General features: G+C 40.7%; 2 protein-coding genes across 3 annotated transcripts; both read left to right on the top strand.

Moving 5' to 3' along the window:
* The first annotated feature begins 674 nt into the window (after window positions 1-674).
* tctn2 (tectonic family member 2) lies at window positions 675-5,751 on the top strand. The gene is made up of 18 exons (XM_084552312.1): window positions 675-1,177; window positions 1,354-1,467; window positions 1,666-1,736; window positions 1,876-2,077; window positions 2,166-2,266; window positions 2,346-2,545; window positions 2,633-2,753; window positions 2,865-3,018; window positions 3,096-3,179; window positions 3,265-3,387; window positions 3,476-3,550; window positions 3,661-3,759; window positions 3,881-3,998; window positions 4,327-4,430; window positions 4,601-4,748; window positions 4,918-5,061; window positions 5,184-5,272; window positions 5,428-5,751. Exons 1-18 carry the CDS (start codon window positions 1,078-1,080, stop codon window positions 5,547-5,549), a joined length of 2,169 nt encoding a protein of 722 aa, XP_084408438.1. The 5' UTR covers window positions 675-1,077; the 3' UTR covers window positions 5,550-5,751.
* An 807-nt stretch (window positions 5,752-6,558) lies between these two features.
* atp6v0a2b (ATPase H+ transporting V0 subunit a2b) lies at window positions 6,559-19,677 on the top strand. Of its 2 annotated transcripts, XM_084551195.1 has the most exons (21): window positions 6,559-7,962; window positions 8,342-8,420; window positions 8,745-8,842; window positions 8,928-9,065; window positions 9,188-9,285; window positions 10,301-10,427; window positions 11,181-11,263; window positions 11,354-11,447; window positions 12,051-12,263; window positions 12,549-12,699; window positions 12,879-13,018; window positions 13,104-13,261; window positions 13,424-13,514; window positions 15,106-15,224; window positions 15,323-15,533; window positions 15,657-15,776; window positions 15,889-16,008; window positions 16,150-16,267; window positions 17,805-17,976; window positions 18,064-18,190; window positions 18,289-19,677. In XM_084551195.1, exons 1-20 carry the CDS (start codon window positions 7,846-7,848, stop codon window positions 18,164-18,166), a joined length of 2,550 nt encoding a protein of 849 aa, XP_084407321.1. In that variant the 5' UTR covers window positions 6,559-7,845; the 3' UTR covers window positions 18,167-18,190; window positions 18,289-19,677. The 2 variants fall into 2 exon arrangements, with proteins under 2 accessions (XP_084407321.1, XP_084407320.1); XM_084551194.1 differs by having other exon boundaries at window positions 6,560-7,962; window positions 18,064-19,677.
* The last annotated feature ends 1,509 nt before the right edge of the window (window positions 19,678-21,186 follow it).

Consider the following 21,186-nt stretch of genomic DNA (forward strand, 5'->3'; position numbering starts at 1 on the left):
GTGAACAGATGTAGTGTGGGGCTGACCTGGTCCACTTTGCGACAGGCTGTGGAGATGTTGACCATCTGCAGCTGCAGGGACAGGAGGAGTTTGACCAGAAGCAGTAGATGGTTACCCTCTAAATCTCGGAGCTGCTCCTCTGAAATGTGTCTGAGAAGCTGGAAGGCTTCCTCTAAACAGCGCTCCTTGCATCTTTTGACACCACTCCTGTTCATCCAAGCATAATGATTCACCACACCGTATTAAACATGCGACAAATGCAGTCTTTAAAAAACAATGGTAAGGATAGTGAAGTTGAAGTTAGACACCAACCTGGAGGATTCAGACAGTTTATCAATAAACCGCCCGAGTGTTTGTCTGACATGTTCAGGAGCTTGATCCTCGCTGATCACACAGCCTTGCAGACTGGTCACCAGATGTTCAAACGTCAACATTGTTTCACTAAGGCCACAGAACAAACGTTTAATGTTATCAGACACATTGACAGCACGTTGGGGTTGCTGCTTGGTCACGTGACAGATATTTTTCTTCTACTATCTTAAATCCGGCGCTCATCGTAGAAAAACGGCGACATGCTGCCACCTGGAGGCTAGTGCCTGCACACCCTGTCCAAACTAAACAGAATTTTATTATCAATGTATAGTCACGTTTTTATTTTTGTTTTTTCTCTGTAACTCTGGATATAACGACACCCAAGATTATTCCCATCCCTGCAACCTTTAGTGCTATGTAAAATTAACCATAATATCTGAAACATAACATATGTAATGGCCAAAAATAAAACAATTGCAGCGAAACTATTTGTGTCAGATTTAATAAGTATGGTATCTCCACTCACAAAATCGATTTGTAACCACAACCGACATCAAAAGGGCATTTGAACACTGACTGGGGCACGTCGGCTCTGTGATCTACCACTCCAGACCACGTGGGGTCGCTGTTGCTCATTCATATTTACTTCCTGTTTCTCCAGAGCAAGACCGTCTCTCGCTTGTGATTGGCTAATAGCTGCGTTGCTAAGACAATCCGAACAGTTTACAAATATGTCGACTGACTTTATAATCTGAGGCGAACCAAATGGCTAATGTGATCCATACATTATTTTCTGCTTTCGTTTTACGCCAGGTCGCATACGTTTCAATCTCCATTACCTTGGCTCACTGTCAAAACACTGTCGGTAAGACAACTGTATAGATATGGTGCATTAATAGAGCGAACGACACTTACGTCAAACTAGCTAAGAAGCTAGCATGTTAGCACTAGTGCTCAGCTGCTAAAGGTGTAAATTGAAGTTAATTTATACAACTAATATGAAATGCAATAATCAGAAATGTCACTGTTATATGTCCACAGTTTTTCAGCCTTCCTATGTGACTACAACAGGACCTACGGTCAGTGCGTATTTGATTGGAAACACCTCGGGCGTCTCGTTGAGTCTCAGGACTGTTACTCCATCCAACACAACAGGTAAAACAATTAAAACATGAAATAAAATAATAATTAATCAAACCATCGCCCGGCACAGTACAAGACGCTACCAGAATAAGCGGGGTATGAATTTTGTTGACTAGATTCATGCGAGAAGGAAACAACTGTGTGAAACTACCGTTTTCTTTGTGATTGTTTAGTTTGTTGTCATTTTGGATAGTTTCTTTTCTTTTACAGGAAGCAGTAGTCCTCCGTCATGTGTAGCAGAGGCAACACAGTGGGTGCTCACAAGCGAGCAACTGGGAAAGGTGAAAAGCCAATCATACAAACAGATTATGTTAAACTAACCCTAAATTAAGATGTAAAGATTTATGGTTTCGCAATCTCCCTTTGCTGATTCTAGCATCAGAACATCTGTCTTCTTTATGTCCATGTTTGGTGTCACAGACTGCACTTGGAGTTCAACTGAGGCTGAACCAAGATCTGCGTTTGTGTGGTGAGAACGATACAAACGCAGACTGCTGTCCCAGGCCGCTGTGTTACCTGGGAACCCTTCAGGTGTCTACCTGTGTGAACGGCACACCGCAGGCATCACTGTTGGTCCGTGCCAGGATACACGCCCTGTTGCTTCCTGCTAATGCTGGATATGGTAATTTAAATGTGTCTCATCACAATGCGCCCTCATCTTAAGAAGAGTGCCGAAATTTCTGAGCATATGAATTGCTTGTCCGTTTCAGATAATAAAACAGTTATTCCGAACCAAGTCTACCAACCACTGGGCTCTTGTCCTTGTGACCTGACACTGAGAGTATGTGATGTACGCTGCTGTTGTGATAAGGTATGGACAGTATAGGGGGGATAAGAATAGGCAGAATTTGTTTCCCTTTGTGCTAATCAACAACTTTTAATGTTAACAGGACTGTTCCAATGAAACTTTGAAGTTGTTTGCGTTGGACTGTCTGCCAGGACCCTTTGGTGGACAGGTGTCTCCTGCTCCAGATTATCAGTGCTCCGTGCAGTCCATTGAAAACTCCCCGGATTGGTATCCATTTTTATGTGTCACTTCTCCACCTGAAAACAACCCATACCTCGGCCTCTTTTACCAGGGAGACACAATGTGAGAGAGGATTTAACTTTTTTTATCTTGCAGTTTAACTGTTATTTCTGTGTCATGTTTTTATAATTTATCTTTTGGCCTCTTTAGATCATCTAAGCCTGGCCCATCCTTCCAAAGTCCTATCTTAACGGCTCCAGTGCCAGTTAATGTTTATATTCAAGGAAGCCCTATTCTCACATTAAATGACCAGTACTTCACTATTCCCCAGGTTAGTTGAGTCTACACTATGTTGTTTTATAGATTCACTTTGCATTGTATGTGTTGCCAAGGCTAAAATAACCAACCCAATGACTAATGACTGTATATATTTATTTAACAGAAGGTCTTCGGGCGATGTGTGAACAGTGCTCCAGTAGCATTTTTGAAAGATTTTAAAGTCGACTGTGTAACTCCGCTACGGTCCTGCCCAACTGGAGCTCCCTTACAGACACTACCAACAGATTTAACCATTAAAGTGAAGAATGGGATAGGAGGTAGGTTTCACCTGATAAGCATATTGTAGAAAGTTGTGAAGCTGCTTGAATTCAAGCTTTTTTTTAACATATTGCAGTTGACGTCAGTGTGGATCTAACAGATGAAGTGGCCACTGACTTCAGTCTGTTTGTTTCCAAAAGAGATGCAATTGCCCCTTCAGGTACAAAAATAAAACATCCCTGAGTAAACGACTTAACTCTTATAGTTGAACCTTAATGATGATATGTGTTGATACGTTTCTGAAGATGAGAGGCTGGTATGTGAAAACGTGACCTTAGCGCTGGATTACAAATTCTACTGGAAAGGAAATGACATCACAGGCATCACACTGACACGCACTGTTGGGACCATCACCTTTAATGGTAGTGGTAAGTGTCTGCACTGCTTGTCCACGATTTGTAGTAGATCTGGTTAATATAGACTTTGTTCAGTTTTGTTATTTTGTCATCTGAACAGTAACCTTAACTACAAGGTATTCTGCCGTGTTTCTAAATGGAGAAGTCATGGTTGAGGCCCGCTCAGGTAACCCAGGTAAGAACAAGAAAATATACATCTTCCTTGGAATAGTGGTGGAAGTGAACTGTAGAAAATACACCATACCTATGACAGGGCATAACACACACACTCATTTTAAATCACAGGCTACCAGGTGGGAAGGCCTGTTATTGCTGGAATACTGGACACTTTGGGCAATAATACAAGCTCAATACAGAGGACGTCAATCAATCTTTGGAAACCAGGTAAAAGATATTAAATCATGTTGTTGAATTCTATGGCTTAATGGTGAATTACTTACATTTCAATCTAAACAAACTAACTAAAAGACGACTTGTCTTCACTGTTTTCTGATCTGGCTACCAGTGAGCGATGGACTCTGTTCTACTGCTGAGAAGAAACCAGTTCTGTTTGGGGAGAATTCAACATCAGGATGTCAGCTCCCCGTCAGCCAACAGAATCTGACTCAGTGTGACCTCCTGAGGTCAGTGGCTCAGCATGAGTTCGTGTTAAGATAAGATAATCCTCTATTTATCCCATAGTGGGGAAATTTGCAGTGTTGCAGCAACATACAGTTTAAAGGACAGTGCACACAAGAGATAAAAATGTAAACATTAAATAACTACAAAAATTAAATATTAAAAAAAGAGTACTTATTAATAATATTAAAGTTGTATGTATGGATATTGTACAGGAGAGAATCAAAGAGATGTAAACATAAGTAAGCTATTGCACAGATATTACAGCTGTTTGAGCTATACATGTTTTATATTTGCATTTGCACTACTAAATGTGATGTATTTCTTCTTTAGAGAGATGGTTACTATTCTACAGACAGCTTTGATAACGGCCACATATGTGGCAAAGACTGGAAACCCTGATCTATTAAGGATTACAGACTGGGTGAACATCAGCTGTAAGTACATCCAACTCATTCATTCATTCATCTTCTATGCCCGTTTAGTCCTGATAAGGGTACATCCAACTCTTATTTTTTATTCTTTTGTTCAAACCTGTGACGTAAAGTTATAATGTTCAGAAAACTGACTTCTTGTGGTTCTGACCAAATGTTTGTCACAATTCCAGTTGTGGCCCTGAACTCAAGCACAGCTATGGAGGACACCACAAGTACATGCTATGGGATCCCATCTCACCAGCAAATCCATGTTTGGAGTCTTAACACCGGTGTAATAGATGGCATACCTCAAAGGGAAATACGTGCCTTGCAAGTCAGGTGTGTTTTGTGTATATATTTACTCTAAAGCTACATTTTAATTACAATTCAGGAAGCGTTGTTAATCGTTACAAGTACTTGAATTGTGTATCTTAATTCCCATTAGCTCTACAAAGTATCCTAGTCATTATAGTCACTGAATAAATGTTTTGGGGTCTTTTTTTTTTAGCTATGGCCTGTCCACCTGGCAATTGGACTGTGGAGGAGGTGATGTCGCTCCATGTGTGGACCCAGAGAAGACTCAGTTGTTCCCCATCACCTCCTCAGTCACCTTTATTGACATTCCTGTCAACACAGAACCACCAAAAACCAGGTGCTTAATCAAACATGAGACTGCCCTAATAAGCTTGGGACCTTTTAATGAATTTGAGCTGCCTGACTGATTTAAATTTAAAATATATGTGATATTTTATTTCGATTTTTATTTCCATTCAGGTTTCAGATCAACTTTACAGAATACGACTGTAACAGGAATGATGTGTGTTGGCCCGAGCTCGCCTTTCCCATCACCAAGTACTACACAGGTGGGAATTTATCCAGTCCTAGGAAATGTATCTAGTGGATAAAAAGTAAAGAGAATAAAACATATCTCACAGCTCTAACATATTTTTGGCATAAATGCTGCTGAATAGATCCTGACAGCGTAAGTAGTGACTTGTTTTACCTTTGTCCTTCACAGGTGAGCCGTATTCTCAGTCTCTGGCTAAGGGCATTATCTTGGTCTTCTTCTTTATCATGGCCTCCATACTTGGAACTCCTTGGAGACAAATCAGACAGGCGTGGAGCGGTGCTGCGCTCTGAAACTCTGAGAGAGAGCAGCTGAAGGATAAATAAATAAATGTCACTAATTACACCTCTTTCATTAGACGTGGGAATGAATAATACAGATTTTTAGATGTTTATGACATGATTGTGTTAATGTAAACAGTTATATTGGTGCACCATTTTGAAATAAAAGTATTTTTTTACTTTCCGAATCTATTTTTGATCGTAACAATCGCTTTAAAAGTTTTGAAGTTGATTTTCTTTTATATATATTTGCCCAGAATTCTTAAAAGTCTGGACCCTGTGGACATGACCAAAGAACACATTTCCTTGTTTTGTGGTGGTTTACTAGGTCTTTACTGCAGCCGTATTCAGATGATGATCTTTCTGCCTTTAGTTTTATCATCTCAAGTGTCACGCTGCCCCATTGGGTTGAGATCATGTGACTGACACTAAATATTTCCTTACCTTGAGAAACTATTTCCTGTTTGTTCTGGGTCATTGTTCATTTGTATTGGGAATCACTGTCCAGCAAACAGCTTATCTTTGTGCAAGTCAGAGTTCACCTGGCCGCTTCAGTCTTCTGTGGCATCACCAATAAACATGAGTGAGTGCAGCTGAAAGCCGTGCAGGCTCATTGTGCATGCTGCCACTACTTTATAGTACAGGTGACCGTGTATGCTTCAGATCCTAAAGCTTCCCCAAGCTTTTTTTCTTTCAGTCACTCTGATACAGGTTGACCTTAGTTTCATCTGTTCAAAGAATCCTGGCCTTTCTAGTCTTGAACTTTATGAATGGTTTACATGCTGTAGTGAATCCTCTGTATTTACTCTTGTAAAGTCTTCCCTTCATAGTAGATTAGGATTAGGATAATGAAATGTCTACCTACTAGAGAATGTTCTTCACTTGGCATGATGTTGAGCTTTTTCTTTAGCATGGAATGTATCCTGGTACCATCCAACCATGTTTTCTGTACCTGGACGCCCAAGCCTTTTTATATTACATAGTTTTTTACTTGCTTTGAGGGGTACGTTTAATGTTGTGGGTACAAAGAAAGCTTTTGAGTCAAGAGGGTTGTAATTCCTACACAGCTACTTCAAATTAGATGTGAATATCCTCAAATTAGAGCAGTGACTCTGCTAAAATACGGAAACGTGTCATTGTCGTAACATTATGGATCAAACTGTATGAGTAAGTATTGAATTAAAACTCATTGTTTCCCCTAATTTGCAAGTTAAAGAGAATAAAAGTGTGTCCCTGAGGCCCCTTAACAGGTTAGTCTGGCCAAGACGACATATGGCTTTATATGTTCAGACTGAGTAATATTTACAGAATAAACATTGTGTGATAGCAGTGAATATAACTCCAGAGAAGATGAGCGCAATAATTTCACATGTTCAAACAAAGCAAAATAAATTTTACGCCCTTTCTAAATTAACACACGGTTGCCAGTTGACTTGGTATGTATAAAGCACCTCGTGTGTACGTTGTAATATTCCACCACGCTTCAGCAACGACTCCACATCAAAGTCTCCATAAAGATGGGAATTATCTCATGGCTGTTTGATTAGTTTTAGATTTGTGCATCTAGCTACAGTAGAGAGTAGAGAAGTTGAGAGTTTCCACTTCAGTGTATGAATGCAGCATGTGTATAAATTATCCAGAAAACAAATCTGAAACAAAGGTAACTGGACTTTCTTCAAGAAAACCCAACGAGTCCAGCTGCCTTTGTTTAAGCTCTGTCTTTGGGGTCTACAATGATCTGGATGACTGGGAACCTCCACAGGCGTTCGTGAATTCTCCTTCAGACAACGTTGAGGGCTTGGAATCCCCAGGTGTCCCAGTGAGTGTGTAGTGCGCAGACTCGTGGAGGCGGCTGCCATTGGTCAAAGGTACATTTCTCCGCTGTGGAAGTTGGTCGCACTCAACACTGTGAAGTGACGTGGAGAGTTGCGGACGTCTAAAACTTCAGAAACTATGAGAAGAGTTGTCGCCGCACTTTGGGATAAGTCACGTTAACGGACGTTTTACCGATCGACTCGCAGTTTTCGGATTCAACTTTCCTGAAACAAGTTTTTCATCCGATAACACGGCGCTCACACTGGCTAGCCAATTAGCTAGCTAACAGGAACAGGCTCTGCTACGTCGATAGATATGTAAAGTGATTGTTGTGCCACACCAGCGTTGTATTATCACCTGAGCCAAACCATGAAGATCACCGAGAAGGATTTGGCCGACTGCCATTGACATACAGTGCACGGAAACTACACCGGTTAGCTTGCTAACATTAGCCCACTCCGCTAAACGGGGAGATCCAGAGCCAGCTGTCAAGATGAGCTCTCTGCTCCGAGGTGAAGAGATGTGTCTGGCCCAGCTCTTTCTGCAGTCTGGCTCAGCATACGACTGCATCAATGAACTGGGAGAACTTGGTCTAGTGGAGTTCAGAGACGTAAGTCCTGTTTGGATCATCTGAAGCTCAGTAATGTCTCCCTTTGAAAGTTATTCCTGAGTTTGTTAAGGTCGAAACTGCTCTACACACTGGAAGGATCTACTTTCTAACTGGCTATGTGACAGGAGACGGGTTTGCTTGCAAGTTATGAATATCTCATAGGTCTGAGCTGTTGCAAAGTGATAGATAGATAGATAGATAGATAGATAGATAGATAACTTTATTGATCCCTTTGGAAGTTTTCTGCTGGGAAATTGGCAAGTGTTGCTGTTAAGTGGCCAAGTCATGTACTTTCTCTTCAGTTTACCATTGTCTCCGCTGTCTTCTGTGAAGAGAGCTGTTGAACATCGACTTAACGTGTCTCTTGCACCTGTTTCAGCTCAATCCCAATGTCAACGCATTCCAGCGAAAACATGTGAATGAGATCAAGAAATGTGAAGAGATGGAGAGGATCCTGGGTAAGAACACGTTCACGCACATTTAACAGTGGGCCTTGTGTTCACTGAGCTGCTTCGTGGTCGAGGCTTTGAGCGGGAAAAAATAAATAAATCTTTCCCCCTTTGCCAGGACTGCAGACGTAAAAGCAGGAATACGCGCTGGACAGTCATGAGAAATGTCAGCTGGTTCTAGATGTAGCTGACTAAACTCTGTATTATTACATTAGGAAGAGAATCGCACACTCTCAGACTTGGCATCGATTCCAGTGTTATTCTACGGCTGCTCTGGGTATATGGAAAGGGGGATAACTTTAAAATGATTGTGTGTGTGTGTGTCTTGAACAGGATACCTTCTGAGGGAAATCAAGAAAGCCGATATTTCACTGCCAGACATGGACGTGAACCCAGTGGCCCCTTTACCCAAGCATGTCATGTCTATAATGGTTAGTAACTTGTTTTTTTTTTATTGTTATCATTATTATTGTCTTTGCAATCATATATCAGTCACTTACGCATTTCGGCTCACAGGAACAGTTGCAGAGGCTGGAGGTGGAATTAGGTGAAGTCACCAGAAACAAAGAGAAGCTGCAGAAGAATCTGCTGGAGCTGACAGAGTACACACACATGCTGCGAATCTCCCGCAACTTTGTGCAGAGAAACGCTGAGGTCAGTGGGTCCTTTTGGAGCCGGACCCTTTACACACATATTTATATGGCATTTAGAGTTGGCTGCTTGATTAGATTTGGATGCTTTTCTTTACATGCTCTGCTTCTTGTTTTTGCGTTTAGCGAGAGCCTCTGCAAGTCCAGTACGAGGAGTTTCCCTTCCTAGAAAAAGACACGATGATGGACTACAGCAGCATGCAGAGGCTCGGGGCCAAACTGGGGTATGTTTATGTTCAAGTTGGGAGTAGATTGTAGATTGTGTTTGTAATGTTATTAAAACGTATATTGGCTGCACAGCTACTGTCACAAAGTTTCCTATTTATTATTACCCATCAATGGTTTTCTCTGTCCTTTATTCTCTGCCATAACTCTTCTCACTTACAAGCAACAATTTATTCGCAGTGCACACGCAAACAGACAAGACATTCATAAGTTTCAGCTGTGGATGTGTTGCTCAAACAAAACTTTATTCTTAGATTTTAAAATGGTTCAAATGTTAATCCTAGTTAGTGTGGTGGAGGACAGAGGGTTAGTTGAATGCGTCTGTTGACTGGAAATGTGAAACAGCTCACAGTTGATTCAGAATATATTCAGAGCCTCTCATTTTTTACACACTTGAAGAGTGTGTTGAAGAGGCGATTATTAATCAATAAAATGACCATTTTGTGTTTATGCTCACTAAACGATTTGGGTGATGACTTAAAAATAGCAAGCCAAATATCAGGGCACGGGTATTAAACAGTTTCTAAATCTTTGGAACACAGCAGCCTCAATGGACTAACATGTAGGAAGTTGTTCATCTACTCAAGAGTAAAAATGTATGTGGTCTGAATACTTTCTGAATCTGCTGTATGTGGAGTCACGACACAGATACTGCTACGGTACAGCACGCAGCTTATGTCACGTTCACGTGAGAATGATGTGGCATCAACAGCGTAAGAGACGTTGGTTAATATGTAACCTAACAGTGACGTTAACCAGGCTGCACAAAGTTTAAGTATGAATGGGAAGATGTCATTATGACAGAGGGCTCATGATTAAAGGGAATAAAACAATAATTTACTTTTCTTCACAGATGTTTTTCTGTGGGGATGCCATCACAAAAAGATGACATCTTGGAATTTGGGCATTTTCAAATTGGAAGATTATTTGACATTTTTTTCATGACATGATTTTTATGTGTTAAAAGAAAAGCAAATAAGGCTTTTTGTGAACGTTCTCCTCATTCTCTTGCAGTTTCATTTCTGGGCTCATTCAGAGGGTGAAGATCGAGGCCTTTGAGCGGATGCTCTGGAGAGTATGCAAAGGCTTTACCATCCTCAGCTATGCAGAGGTCGAGGAGTATCTGGAAGATCCTGACACTGTAGGTTACTTGGGCTATAATTAAAGGTTACATGACATATAATGTATAATGTATTAAGGTGGGAGATTCCAGATGCAAGGCAGGTACTTGATTTGGCAAGACAAAAGGACTGAATGGATATCAACTTTTGTGTCCGAACATAATAAAGGATTTAGTGATACCATTGGAAACGTACAGTATATAAACCACTACATCAGAACATCATTACATTTAAATAGTTAAAAAAAAAAGTAATTGACTTTATGATCAGTTTATCATAACATCAAAAAGGGAAATGGGTTTCTGTTTGCCCATAGTGCAAAAGACAAAAAGAAAAGAAAATCCTGAAACTGGTCTCAAATGTATATTTGTTAAATAACGGGACAAGACTGAGAGTGACTCTAGTGAGGTTGTTTTGAGCTATTTTCCAGAAAGTGCCCAGATCTTGTCTGTTCATACTTGGTGACAGCACTAATCCACTTATCCATTTCCTCTGCCTGACCAGAAGGCAGGCATGTAGTGCTGTGACTGATTACTCATGGAATGTCAGACCTGCTTTCACTGATGGAAAATCGCAAAAGAAATTTCCACGCCGTGTTGACATGTTGTGCTGTGAAATGAGGAACTGTGATGCTTTTTCACATACTGGGAAGAGAAAGCTTTCCAACTTCTGTTTTTTTGGTCAAACTGCTTTCAGAACAAACAAACATAAATCCATGTTTTAAACGTGTCTTATAAACTTTACTGTACATTCTTGTATTTTTCTCTCTGCAGGGTGAGCCTACCAAAAGTGTGGTGTTTCTCATCTCTTACTGGGGAGACCAAATTGGCCAGAAAGTGAAGAAGATCTGTGACTGGTAATTATTGCAAACAACATATTGCAAGACATTTTCATGCATTATAAGTAGTTAGTTGTGAATAACACACTTTTTTTTTTTTCTCCAAAGCTACCACTGTCACTTGTATCCATACCCCAGCAGCAATGAGGAGAGGAACGACGTCGTGGAAGGACTAAGAACTCGCATTCAGGACCTCCACACGGTATGTCTTGTATTTTTTAAGTATCTTATTATGCAGCCGTTTAATCAGTGACAGGAAAAGTAGTTCTTCTGTTTGTCATTCTCTAAAGGTTTACTCTTAAACATTATTTTCTATCGTCACCCTGTTAAAATACAAGCTAGTTAATTTAAAAGCTGCCTGTGGTGCTTTTAAGAAGGAAGTTGAGAGGAGGAATTTGAAGAGATGGAGCAAAGAACTGTTTTCTTAAAGATCAACCCAATTGTTCTTCTTCAGTACAGTTATAGAAATGATTATCACAAGGGCATTTCCCTGTGAATCCGTTGGTAGCTCTAACCCACCGTGACTGAAAACCAAAATTGCGCTCACCCCCTGCAGCACATGATCCACATGAGGTCTCAGCTGAATCTGAAGAGTTTTTTCCTCCTCCCCCCTTTCCTCACTGTTTAGTCTGCCTTTGTCTCTCTCTTATTCACAGACACTCACTAAAGCGTCTCATTCAATTGTAATATTCTATACAAAAAATCTAAATGTGATTAACATATGTCAATCCTTTCGTGGCAATATTTTTAATGTCATATACTCCATATCCTGCACTAAAATACGTCTATGTGTTACTGTGTCCAGGTCCTTCACAGGACAGAAGACTACCTGAGACAAGTCCTGATAAAGGCTTCAGAATCGGTGTACACCTGGGTCATCCAGGTCAAGAAAATGAAGGCCATCTACTACATTCTCAACCTGTGCAGCTTTGACGTGACTAATAAGTGTCTGATCGCGGAGGTGTGGTGTCCTGTCGATGACATTCCCACGCTGAGGAGAGCTTTAGAAGAAGGATCGGTGAGGAAACTCTAAGCAGAGTTTTTAATTTGGGCCTCCCTGTAGACTTACAGGCACCGTTAAGTTTAAGAATCTAAAACTAAAAGGCCACTCTTCAATTTTCAGTTTGCAGATAAGATATGCACTATTTCAAATAACTTCCCACATAAGTTCATTTATCATTTTGCCAAAAGTGGCTTCATTATGTTTATAATATCCTGTTTAAATTGTTTTGGATGTGCACGTGTTGAAGCATTGTGCTGAAATAAGTTCGTTATAACGTGCCATTTTATACTGATGTTTCAGAGAAAAAGCGGAGCAACAGTTCCTTCCTTCGTCAATCGTATCCCCACCACCGACACTCCCCCCACCCTGATAAGGACCAACAAATTTACCTCTGGCTTCCAGAACATCGTGGATGCTTACGGAGTGGGCACTTACAGGGAAGTAAACCCTGGTGAGTGGGATTCTTTGACTCGCTGTCAATTTTTGTTAGGAAAGAAAACAGACCAATATGAATCTGAATATTGGATATTGAACGGAAGAGCGCCTTTAAAAATTCTGTCGCAAATAAAATAAAAGTATATAACTTTTTTTGTCATTGACTAGATTTTTTTTTTCTTCCATCCTTTTTAGCTCCGTTCACAATCATAACTTTTCCGTTCTTGTTTGCTGTGATGTTCGGGGACCTCGGTCACGGCGCTCTCATGGCTCTGTTTGCTTTCTGGATGGTTTTGTATGAGAACAACCGCAAACTTAAAAACACAAGGAATGAGGTGAGTGAGGTTTTGTGTGTCCTAGTTAAAGGTGGTGTGTGTGTGCGTCTAAAGCGCGTCTGAACGATTCGATGTGCACTTGCAGATCTGGAACACATTCTTCGAGGGGCGTTATATCATTCTTTTGATGGGCCTGTTCTCCATCTACACTGGGCTGATTTACAACGACTGCTTCTCAAAGTCTCTTAACATCTTTGGTTCTGGGTGGAGCGTGAAGGCCATGTTCCATGCGAATGAGTGGAAGTGAGTATCTAACGACAAGAACGACTGCACCTCAACATCCAGAGCGAAGCTGTGGTTTATAAACGACGTGCTTCAAGATTTAAACAAAAGATGTCATGTGGAATAGTTTCATGATCATACTCTACATTTAACACGCACTTATGTTTTATTTGTGCCTGACAGGATGGAGGATGTCCATGGGAATCGATTTCTCACGCTGAATCCAAACACTACAGGAGTTTTCAAAGGGCCGTACCCTCTGGGAATTGACCCAGTAAGTAGACCATTTAAAAGGCCAGTCATGTAGATGGATAGCGTCAAATGATACCTCATATGGAAGTATTTAATCTTCGTTAATTGTTACAGTAAAGCTCTCTAAAAAGTATTCTTTCACCTCGACGTGTGCAGCTGAAGATTACACATGCATAATGGCACAGGCGTATTATTTTTGCATATCCTGTGAGATAGTCAAAATTAATGCAAAAAATACTGAGTGACTATAGAAGGGGGTACTTCTTCTTCTTCTTCTTTCTTTACCTTTATTTAAACTCGTTAGTACACTGAGGCGAGCCTCATTTACAGTGCAGACGAGAGTACAGAGCAAAACAAACAAAATACACAACAGATATTCACAATAAAATACCATAAAGAACAGAATGAAAAAAAGGATCACATGTCACTGCTTTTGCTGGACATCAAGGACTGACAGTGTTATCGACTCATCGTACGATATATTGACGTAATTCTAGCTGAGCTCAATGTTATTCCACCCGTGTTTGTTCACATAACAGTTTCACCAACATTTTGCCCTCTTATCCTATGATAAGAGGGCAACAAGTAACAATCACAGGTATGATAGTCACAGTCACACTTACAGATAGTCACTCCTTGGTGGCAGCAGCCATCCCCAGCAGGATGCAGCCTGACACAGGTACACACACAAATACGGTTTAGGAACGACTCAAATAAACAGGAAAAACAGTGGAAGGTGTTGACCTGGCCTCCAAATTCACTAGATCCCAAACTGATCAGGTATCTGTGGGATGATCCACAGATCCCCCTCCCCTCAACCCACAGGACCCAGAGACCCCCACTAACAATATCCTGGTGCCAGACACCACAGGACAGAAGGCCCATGTTCATTCTCTGATGAGTCCCAACTGTTTTGGAGGCACAAGGGAGACCTACACAATATTAGGAAGGTGGTCATAATGTTATGCCTGATCTGTGCACATGTATACGGCAAAGGTAGTTATCTTGACGGGCCTCATTGCTTCCAAAGTTTTTATGCAAAACCATTTTATCAGTACTAGAATTCAAGGTAGAGAAGTGTAGATGTTCCCGTCACAACGATCAGATGCAGCTGAATCTCTTTTCGTATACATACTGTATGGAGCAGTGTCCTTTATGTGCACAATTAATTTAAAGTCTTTAAATTAAAATCTAATTAAGAGTTGACACTTTTATAGCTTATTATCGTTTTGGGGGCTAGTGAAATCTTAATGCTGTTCAAAAAGGTTAATAGAATTCCATTGGTATAACATTATCTTATTAACGGTGAGCAACAACTGAAACAACCTTTCACGGTAAATTGGATCAGTCCATCACAATTTACTGTGGCTTCTTTTCTTGATTGACGGTAGTGTTTCTCACAAACAGACACACACACACTGTGTGGTAAATATAAGTAGGCTTCTGTTCCTGGAAATGAAGTTATTAAATTAATGTTGTAAATTGTACTGTATAATGTTATTAGGTTCCTTCCACGAACTGTCCATGGCTTCAACAGTGAGGAGAAAACGCAGACAGATGCATTTTATGGCATTTAATCATTTATTCAACTGACAATATGTTATCTTTTAAAGATTTGGAACCTGGCCTCCAACCGCCTGACGTTTCTGAACTCCTATAAGATGAAGATGTCGGTGATATTGGGCATAATACACATGAGCTTTGGCGTCATCCTCAGCACATTCAATCACCGGTGAGTACAGTTTGTTGTTTGTTTTAACCTCGGAAAGCCCTGAATGTCATGTGTTATACATTTTAATGGTTTGCCTTCTTTTTTGTCAACAAATACAGACACTTCAGGAGAAGGTACAGCCTGTACTTGGTGTTTATTCCTGAGCTCCTGTTCCTGTTGTGTCTGTTCGGCTACCTGGTGTTCATGATATTCTACAAGTGGCTGGTCTTCTCTGCCAAGGACTCCAGACTGGCCCCGAGCATCCTCATCCACTTTATAAACATGTTTCTCATGCAGGGTGATGCAGTGCAGCCCCTCTACCCAGGACAGGTGAAGTGTTAACGTGTAGCTCCCCTCACGGCTGCGTACTTCTGTCAGAACATATTCAGTCTATCGTTTTAAATTCACCGTACATGTCACCCGTCTAATGAAGAGTTGTTCTGCTTCTCCCAGACTGGCCTGCAGGTGTTTCTGCTGATTATTGCTCTTCTCTCCGTGCCTGTTTTACTCCTGGGGAAACCAGTTTACCTTTATTGGCTCAAGCATGGAAGCCACCGTCTGGGAATGTACAGGGTGAGGATTGATTTGAAATACACATCTGCTTCTGAATATGTGCATAGACAGTCAAATATTTGTTCAGGCTATAAATATGCAAATGCACTTAGTTGTTCTCGGTTTTTCTCAGGGATACGAGCGCGTACGAAGAAACAGCGAAGAGGAAGTTTATCTGATGAGGGCTCATGACATGGAGGAGGGCAGCAGTCACAGTGATCTCTCCGGTAGCGGAGAGCACCACACGGAGGAGGTTAGCACAGCAAACAACTGGATTCTTACCAGTTAATCGTATCCCTCCTTATTTGCCACTCTTTTTTTTTTTTTTTTGGTTTTTTTTTTTTTAACTGGTTTCTGTCTGCCATGTTAATTTTTCCATTTTTTTTCCTAATAGCTTGACTTTGGAGATGAGTTCCTTCATCAGGCTATTCACACTATAGAGTATTGCCTGGGCTGCGTCTCCAACACAGCCTCCTACTTGAGACTCTGGGCTCTGAGTCTGGCACATGCCCGTGAGTATGATGATTTGTTGAGACACAGACGGTTTTTCCCTCATGTAAATCTGTTCTATTGCACATTGGATGCAAATTAAGCAGACTTGGTTATCAGTAATTCATACGTTGCTTTGGTAATGTAACAACTTGCTTTGTTTGTAGATGTAAGATGCTTGAGATGTGCCTGAATACAGTTAACTGGTACCATCTCTTTACTGTCAAAAGTGAAAACACATTTATTCACACACACACAAACATAAATTTACGATACGTGAAGCATCCAGACAGTGGACAATTCGAACCTACACTCAATGTGTGGTGAAATATGAACTAAATAATTGCTGTTGGCTTGTGCAGCCCGCTCAGCAGCTAAAAAAAACAAAGAAATATTTAAATAAACAGCCGAGCAGCCAGCTACCAACCAACATGAAGTCATCAGATACCTGGCATAGACAACGGCAGTTTGCAGCATGTCATTGGTGTTTTTAGTTGGACACCTCCCTTCACTGATGTTTCGTTAAGTTAGGCTTAACAGTGCCACTGCACTGCTACTAACTCTGTGTGGATAGGTCTCAATCAGCCTCACGCATGTTTGATATTTTCCTCAATTCTTCTTTGCAAAACTGCTCCAACTGTCAGGTTATTCAGGGATCAGACATAACGGCACTTTTCAAGTCCAGTCATAAATTCTCTACTTGGCTTTGACTCGGCCACTCCAGATTATTCACCTTGTTGTCTTTAAACCATGTCTGTGAAGGTTCTCCAGGTCGTGGTAAATCCAAAAAGCGTTTAAAAAAGGCAACTGGACTTGTAGAGTTTTTTTGAGAAGACGTTTCGACACTCATCCGAGTAGCTTCTTCTGTTCTGACTGAACTGAACTTAAGAAGCTCTACAAAACTCTATAAGTTTACTTGCCTTTTTTTTTAAACGCTTTTTGGTCTTTAAACCATGTTTTTGTGCAGCATTCGGGGTATGATTTGATATAATTTCTTGCTGGAAAATAAGTTTTCTCCCAAGTTGTGGTTCTCTTGCAGACTGAGTGACATTGTCCTTCAGGATTTCACTATATTTCGCTGCATTCCTTTTATCCTCTGCACTTTAAAAGCCATCCAGGCCTTTCTGCCGTGAAGCAGACCCACAGCGTGATGCTGTCACCACCATGCTTTGCAGTGGGCATGCTGTTTGTGGTCATGTGCAGTACTTGGCATCCCCAAAACATGGTGTCTAGTCTTACGGGGAAAAAAGCTCAATTTCTGTCACATCGGACCTAAGAACTGTTTTCCAGTTGGCCGTGGAGTCTCACACATGAGTTGTTCCCCCATAAAGCTTTGACTGGTGAAAAACCTGTACAAAGGTTGTTATATGGAGAGTCTCTCCCATCTCAGTAGCTGACAATTTGAACTCCTTCATAGTAGTCATAGATGTCTTGGTGGCCTCCCTCACTAGTCTCCTTCTTGCATGCAGATGTGTCGTGTTTTTTCCATTTCTTAATGGTGGATTTAAATGAAGGTCAGTCACTTTTACAGTCTATGTTTGTTTATTTTATTTTCTACAGAGCTGTCTGACGTGTTGTGGGCCATGGTGATGCGAATAGGACTGAAAATGGGCACCAGTCTCGGGGTTTTATTCCTGGTCCCCGTGTTTGGCCTGTTCGCCGTTCTCACTGTGTCCATCCTCCTGGTAATGGAGGGCCTGTCTGCATTCCTTCATGCCCTCCGACTACACTGGTAAGACAAACTGCTGAAGTGCCTCTGTGATTGTCGGTGGACGCCAGTGTTTTCATATTCATAACCGCTGTTTTTATTTCTCCTCAGGGTGGAGTTTCAGAATAAGTTCTACAGTGGGACTGGAATCAAGTTCTGTCCCTTTTCTTTCTCTGTGCTGCCCTCCAGCTTTGAGCATGACGGCTTACTGTGAAGGGACTGTCTAGAAATACTGAGGGTGGGGAAACGGAGCCTAAACAAGCCAGCCTTAAGGTCCTCCTTAAGACTTATTCATGTCATGAGATGATTGTGATATTTATTTTCATCTTTTAACAGATTGTCATGTAAAGAAATCGTTATGGTGACGTTCACAATCTTTGAACTGAAACACGGTGCAACAGTTTCAAGACCCAAACGGGACAGAGGGGCTTGTCAGAAGTAGTCTGTCGTTATTTAACAAAGGGTATTTTTTGCACCATTATCACAATGCTTCACTGGAGAACACTGGAGAACCAAGAGATGTTTTCTTTAACAGTTGTTGATGTCTTTTGTATGGAGAACCACATCCACCAAGGGTAGAATAAATAAATAAATGTAACTTATATACGATTTTAAAATTAGACACGTACCAGTAATAATGAAATTGAGGCCCTTAAGATTTGACTGCACAGAAATTGATAAATTAGTTGGTCTTTTTCTACGATTCTTGATTAAATAAGAAATAAAAAGTAAAATAACTTAATTTCTGAAGAAATAGAATCTTTTTGTTTCTCTAATTTTCTTTTCATTTGTTGCAAATACACCGGGGTATATTCGTGGGCCACCTTTCAGCTGATCAGTTCTTGCTCTACATTTTGTTGCACTGACTGCCTTACAGAAGTCCAACCACACGACAGCATATTGTATCATTCTTCAGCCTCCGCGTCTGGCGTCCCTGCTGTGTGTCACGTTACCAAAACACAACGTAGGATCTTTTATCTTTTCAGTCGGGTGTGTGTGATGAGATGTATATACTTTTACAGAATGACTTTTTTAATTTATTTAAAAATGTATCAGAATTCCAGATGAATGTTAAGGGGATACGATCTTTACTCGTATGCATTCACAGCGTTGCCTTTGCACCTGCCACTTACCGTACAGTGGAACATTCCATGCATGGAAAAATTGAAATCATTTGTTGACTTTGCTGGTTGGGACTTTCAATGAGCCTGTATACAGCGGCGGGGCTGTTTTAATTCATAATGGGAGAGTTACGTACCGATGACAGGCACTAGTGCTGGCTAATGTTGGGAATTTGTTAGTACTTTTTTTACTGTGTTGTCTGTACTTTTCACTGGCAGCGCATTTTTCAAAGTTGTGATCTTTCCTCAAGTTTTAGCAGTTCATCAGTAAGCTCTCAAATATTGCTAGTGGTAGGGGCAGGACGAGTGAGGTTTCATTGGTAAATATTGGCAAGTTAAAACTAAACTGTTAAACGATTGCTTGCAGGTGTATAGTAATTTCCTCTAATGCAGCCCTAAATGTCATTCATTCAGGATTCTTGTATTCTCTTTGACAAACACTCCACCCTCCTGTTCTTTAAATTGTTTGTTCATCTTCACTGTCAATATTAAACCGTATTTGTTTGGAGTCTTTCCTCCTTTGAGCCCGTAAATGTGTGTCTTGCTGTACTTGAGTGGCGTCACGTAGCAATGTTTGACATTTAAATACGGCGACTCATCAAATTCATGTACATGTATAATTCTTTTTAAAAGTGTTATGTGAAAAAAATATTAAACCTTTTTAAAGAGGACACTTTTGTCCCGTAATGGTAACGACGTCACTATTTTTAAAAATCTGACACTGCAAAACAATCAGTGTTGTTGCTTAATCATTAACATATCCAAGACTATAATAATCCCCCCCAAGAAAAATCCACTTTGCATTCAGATTATTGAAAATATTAAAATTTTTGTGTATGTTCTTTAAGAAAAGCTTATGATGCCATCCCGAACACTGGCATATAAAGTTAAATTCTGAAATGGATCAATGAATTTATGATTAGGACTGAAGTTGGTTAAAAATTCACCTTAATGGCAACAACATAACTATTTCAGAACAGGGTGTGAGGGTTAAAAGTCCAGTCTGTAATTCTAAGTTTGTGAACTTTGTGCTTTTAAATGTAGCTTCATTTTGATGTGATTTGCATTAAATGTACACACAATGAGATTACAAATAGTTTTATACTGGAGATTGAGTTCCAGAGATTTTTATTTTTTTTTTAACCACATCAGTTGTCAGAAATAGTTCCTCATCTACACTGCCTGGCCAAAAAAGAAGTCCCCACCTGGATTTAACTAAGCAAATAGGTACAAGCCTCCTATTGAATAATTACTGCATGGGTGATTATCTTTCAGCTGTTATTTAACCCCAACTGATGCAATGAGTAGCTCAAGAGTGGTTCGGCGAGCATGAGACATCATTTTCACACATGGATTGTCCACCACAGAGTCCAGACCTTAACCCCATTGAGAATCTTTGGGATGTGCTGGAGAAGGCTTTGAGCAGTGGTCAGACTCTCCATCATCAATACAAGATCTTGGTGATAAATGAATGCAACACTGGATGGAAATAAATCTGGTGACATTGCAGAAGCTTATCCAAACAATGCCACAGCGAATGTGTGATTTAATCAAAGCTAATGGTGGTCCAATGAATTATTACAGGCCAGGCAGTGTATTTGCACATTTGTATGTGCTAGAATAGCGTCCCACCAATAGTAGTTTGCACGTTGATCTTTAAAAAAAGAAACTGCAGAAATACTAGTGCTGTCCTTGCCACCACTGCTGCTCTCTCCTTGCTGGCACACACAATCTGATGTGAGGATCGGTACGAAGGCCAAGTGGTTCCGCACGTTCAGAAAGAGCTGTCCAAGTCATTCGACGTAGTCCATCAGAAGTTGTGCAGGGACATCTCTCCAACCTCAGTGGCTCTGCTTTAATGGAGCGCTTCAACAGCAAACTCATGGTGTGAATGCAACTCTCTCTGTTTGAACTGCAGAGGGTGAGAAGGAGGTCCAGAAAGTAAGATACTGAACAAAAAACAAGCATACAGTTGCTTTAATGGTACTTTAATGGTAGATTTATGCAAGTTTTCTACACATTTGATTTTGTTGTTTGCTTTCGTTATTTTCTCACTAGATGGCAGCACACTACAGCACTGAGCTCTCCAGTCTGGTCAGTAAGGCCAGGGATT

Source organism: Chelon labrosus, assembly GCF_963514085.1.
Source record: "Chelon labrosus genome assembly, chromosome: 9".
In the NCBI taxonomy this organism is placed as follows: Eukaryota; Metazoa; Chordata; class Actinopteri; order Mugiliformes; family Mugilidae; genus Chelon; species Chelon labrosus.

Bases quoted from the DNA above. Each gene is read 5' to 3' on its own strand.
- tctn2 (XM_084552312.1), top strand. From the start codon at position 1,078: ATGGCTAATGTGATCCATACATTATTTTCTGCTTTCGTTTTACGCCAG. The intron at 3,180-3,264 runs GTACAAAAATAA...ACGTTTCTGAAG, and splicing joins AGATGCAATTGCCCCTTCAG to ATGAGAGGCTGGTATGTGAA. The intron at 4,431-4,600 runs GTAAGTACATCC...TCACAATTCCAG, and splicing joins AGACTGGGTGAACATCAGCT to TTGTGGCCCTGAACTCAAGC.
- atp6v0a2b (XM_084551195.1), top strand. From the start codon at position 7,846: ATGAGCTCTCTGCTCCGAGGTGAAGAGATGTGTCTGGCCCAGCTCTTT. The intron at 7,963-8,341 runs GTAAGTCCTGTT...CACCTGTTTCAG, and splicing joins GTCTAGTGGAGTTCAGAGAC to CTCAATCCCAATGTCAACGC. The intron at 13,515-15,105 runs GTAAGTAGACCA...TATCTTTTAAAG, and splicing joins ACCCTCTGGGAATTGACCCA to ATTTGGAACCTGGCCTCCAA.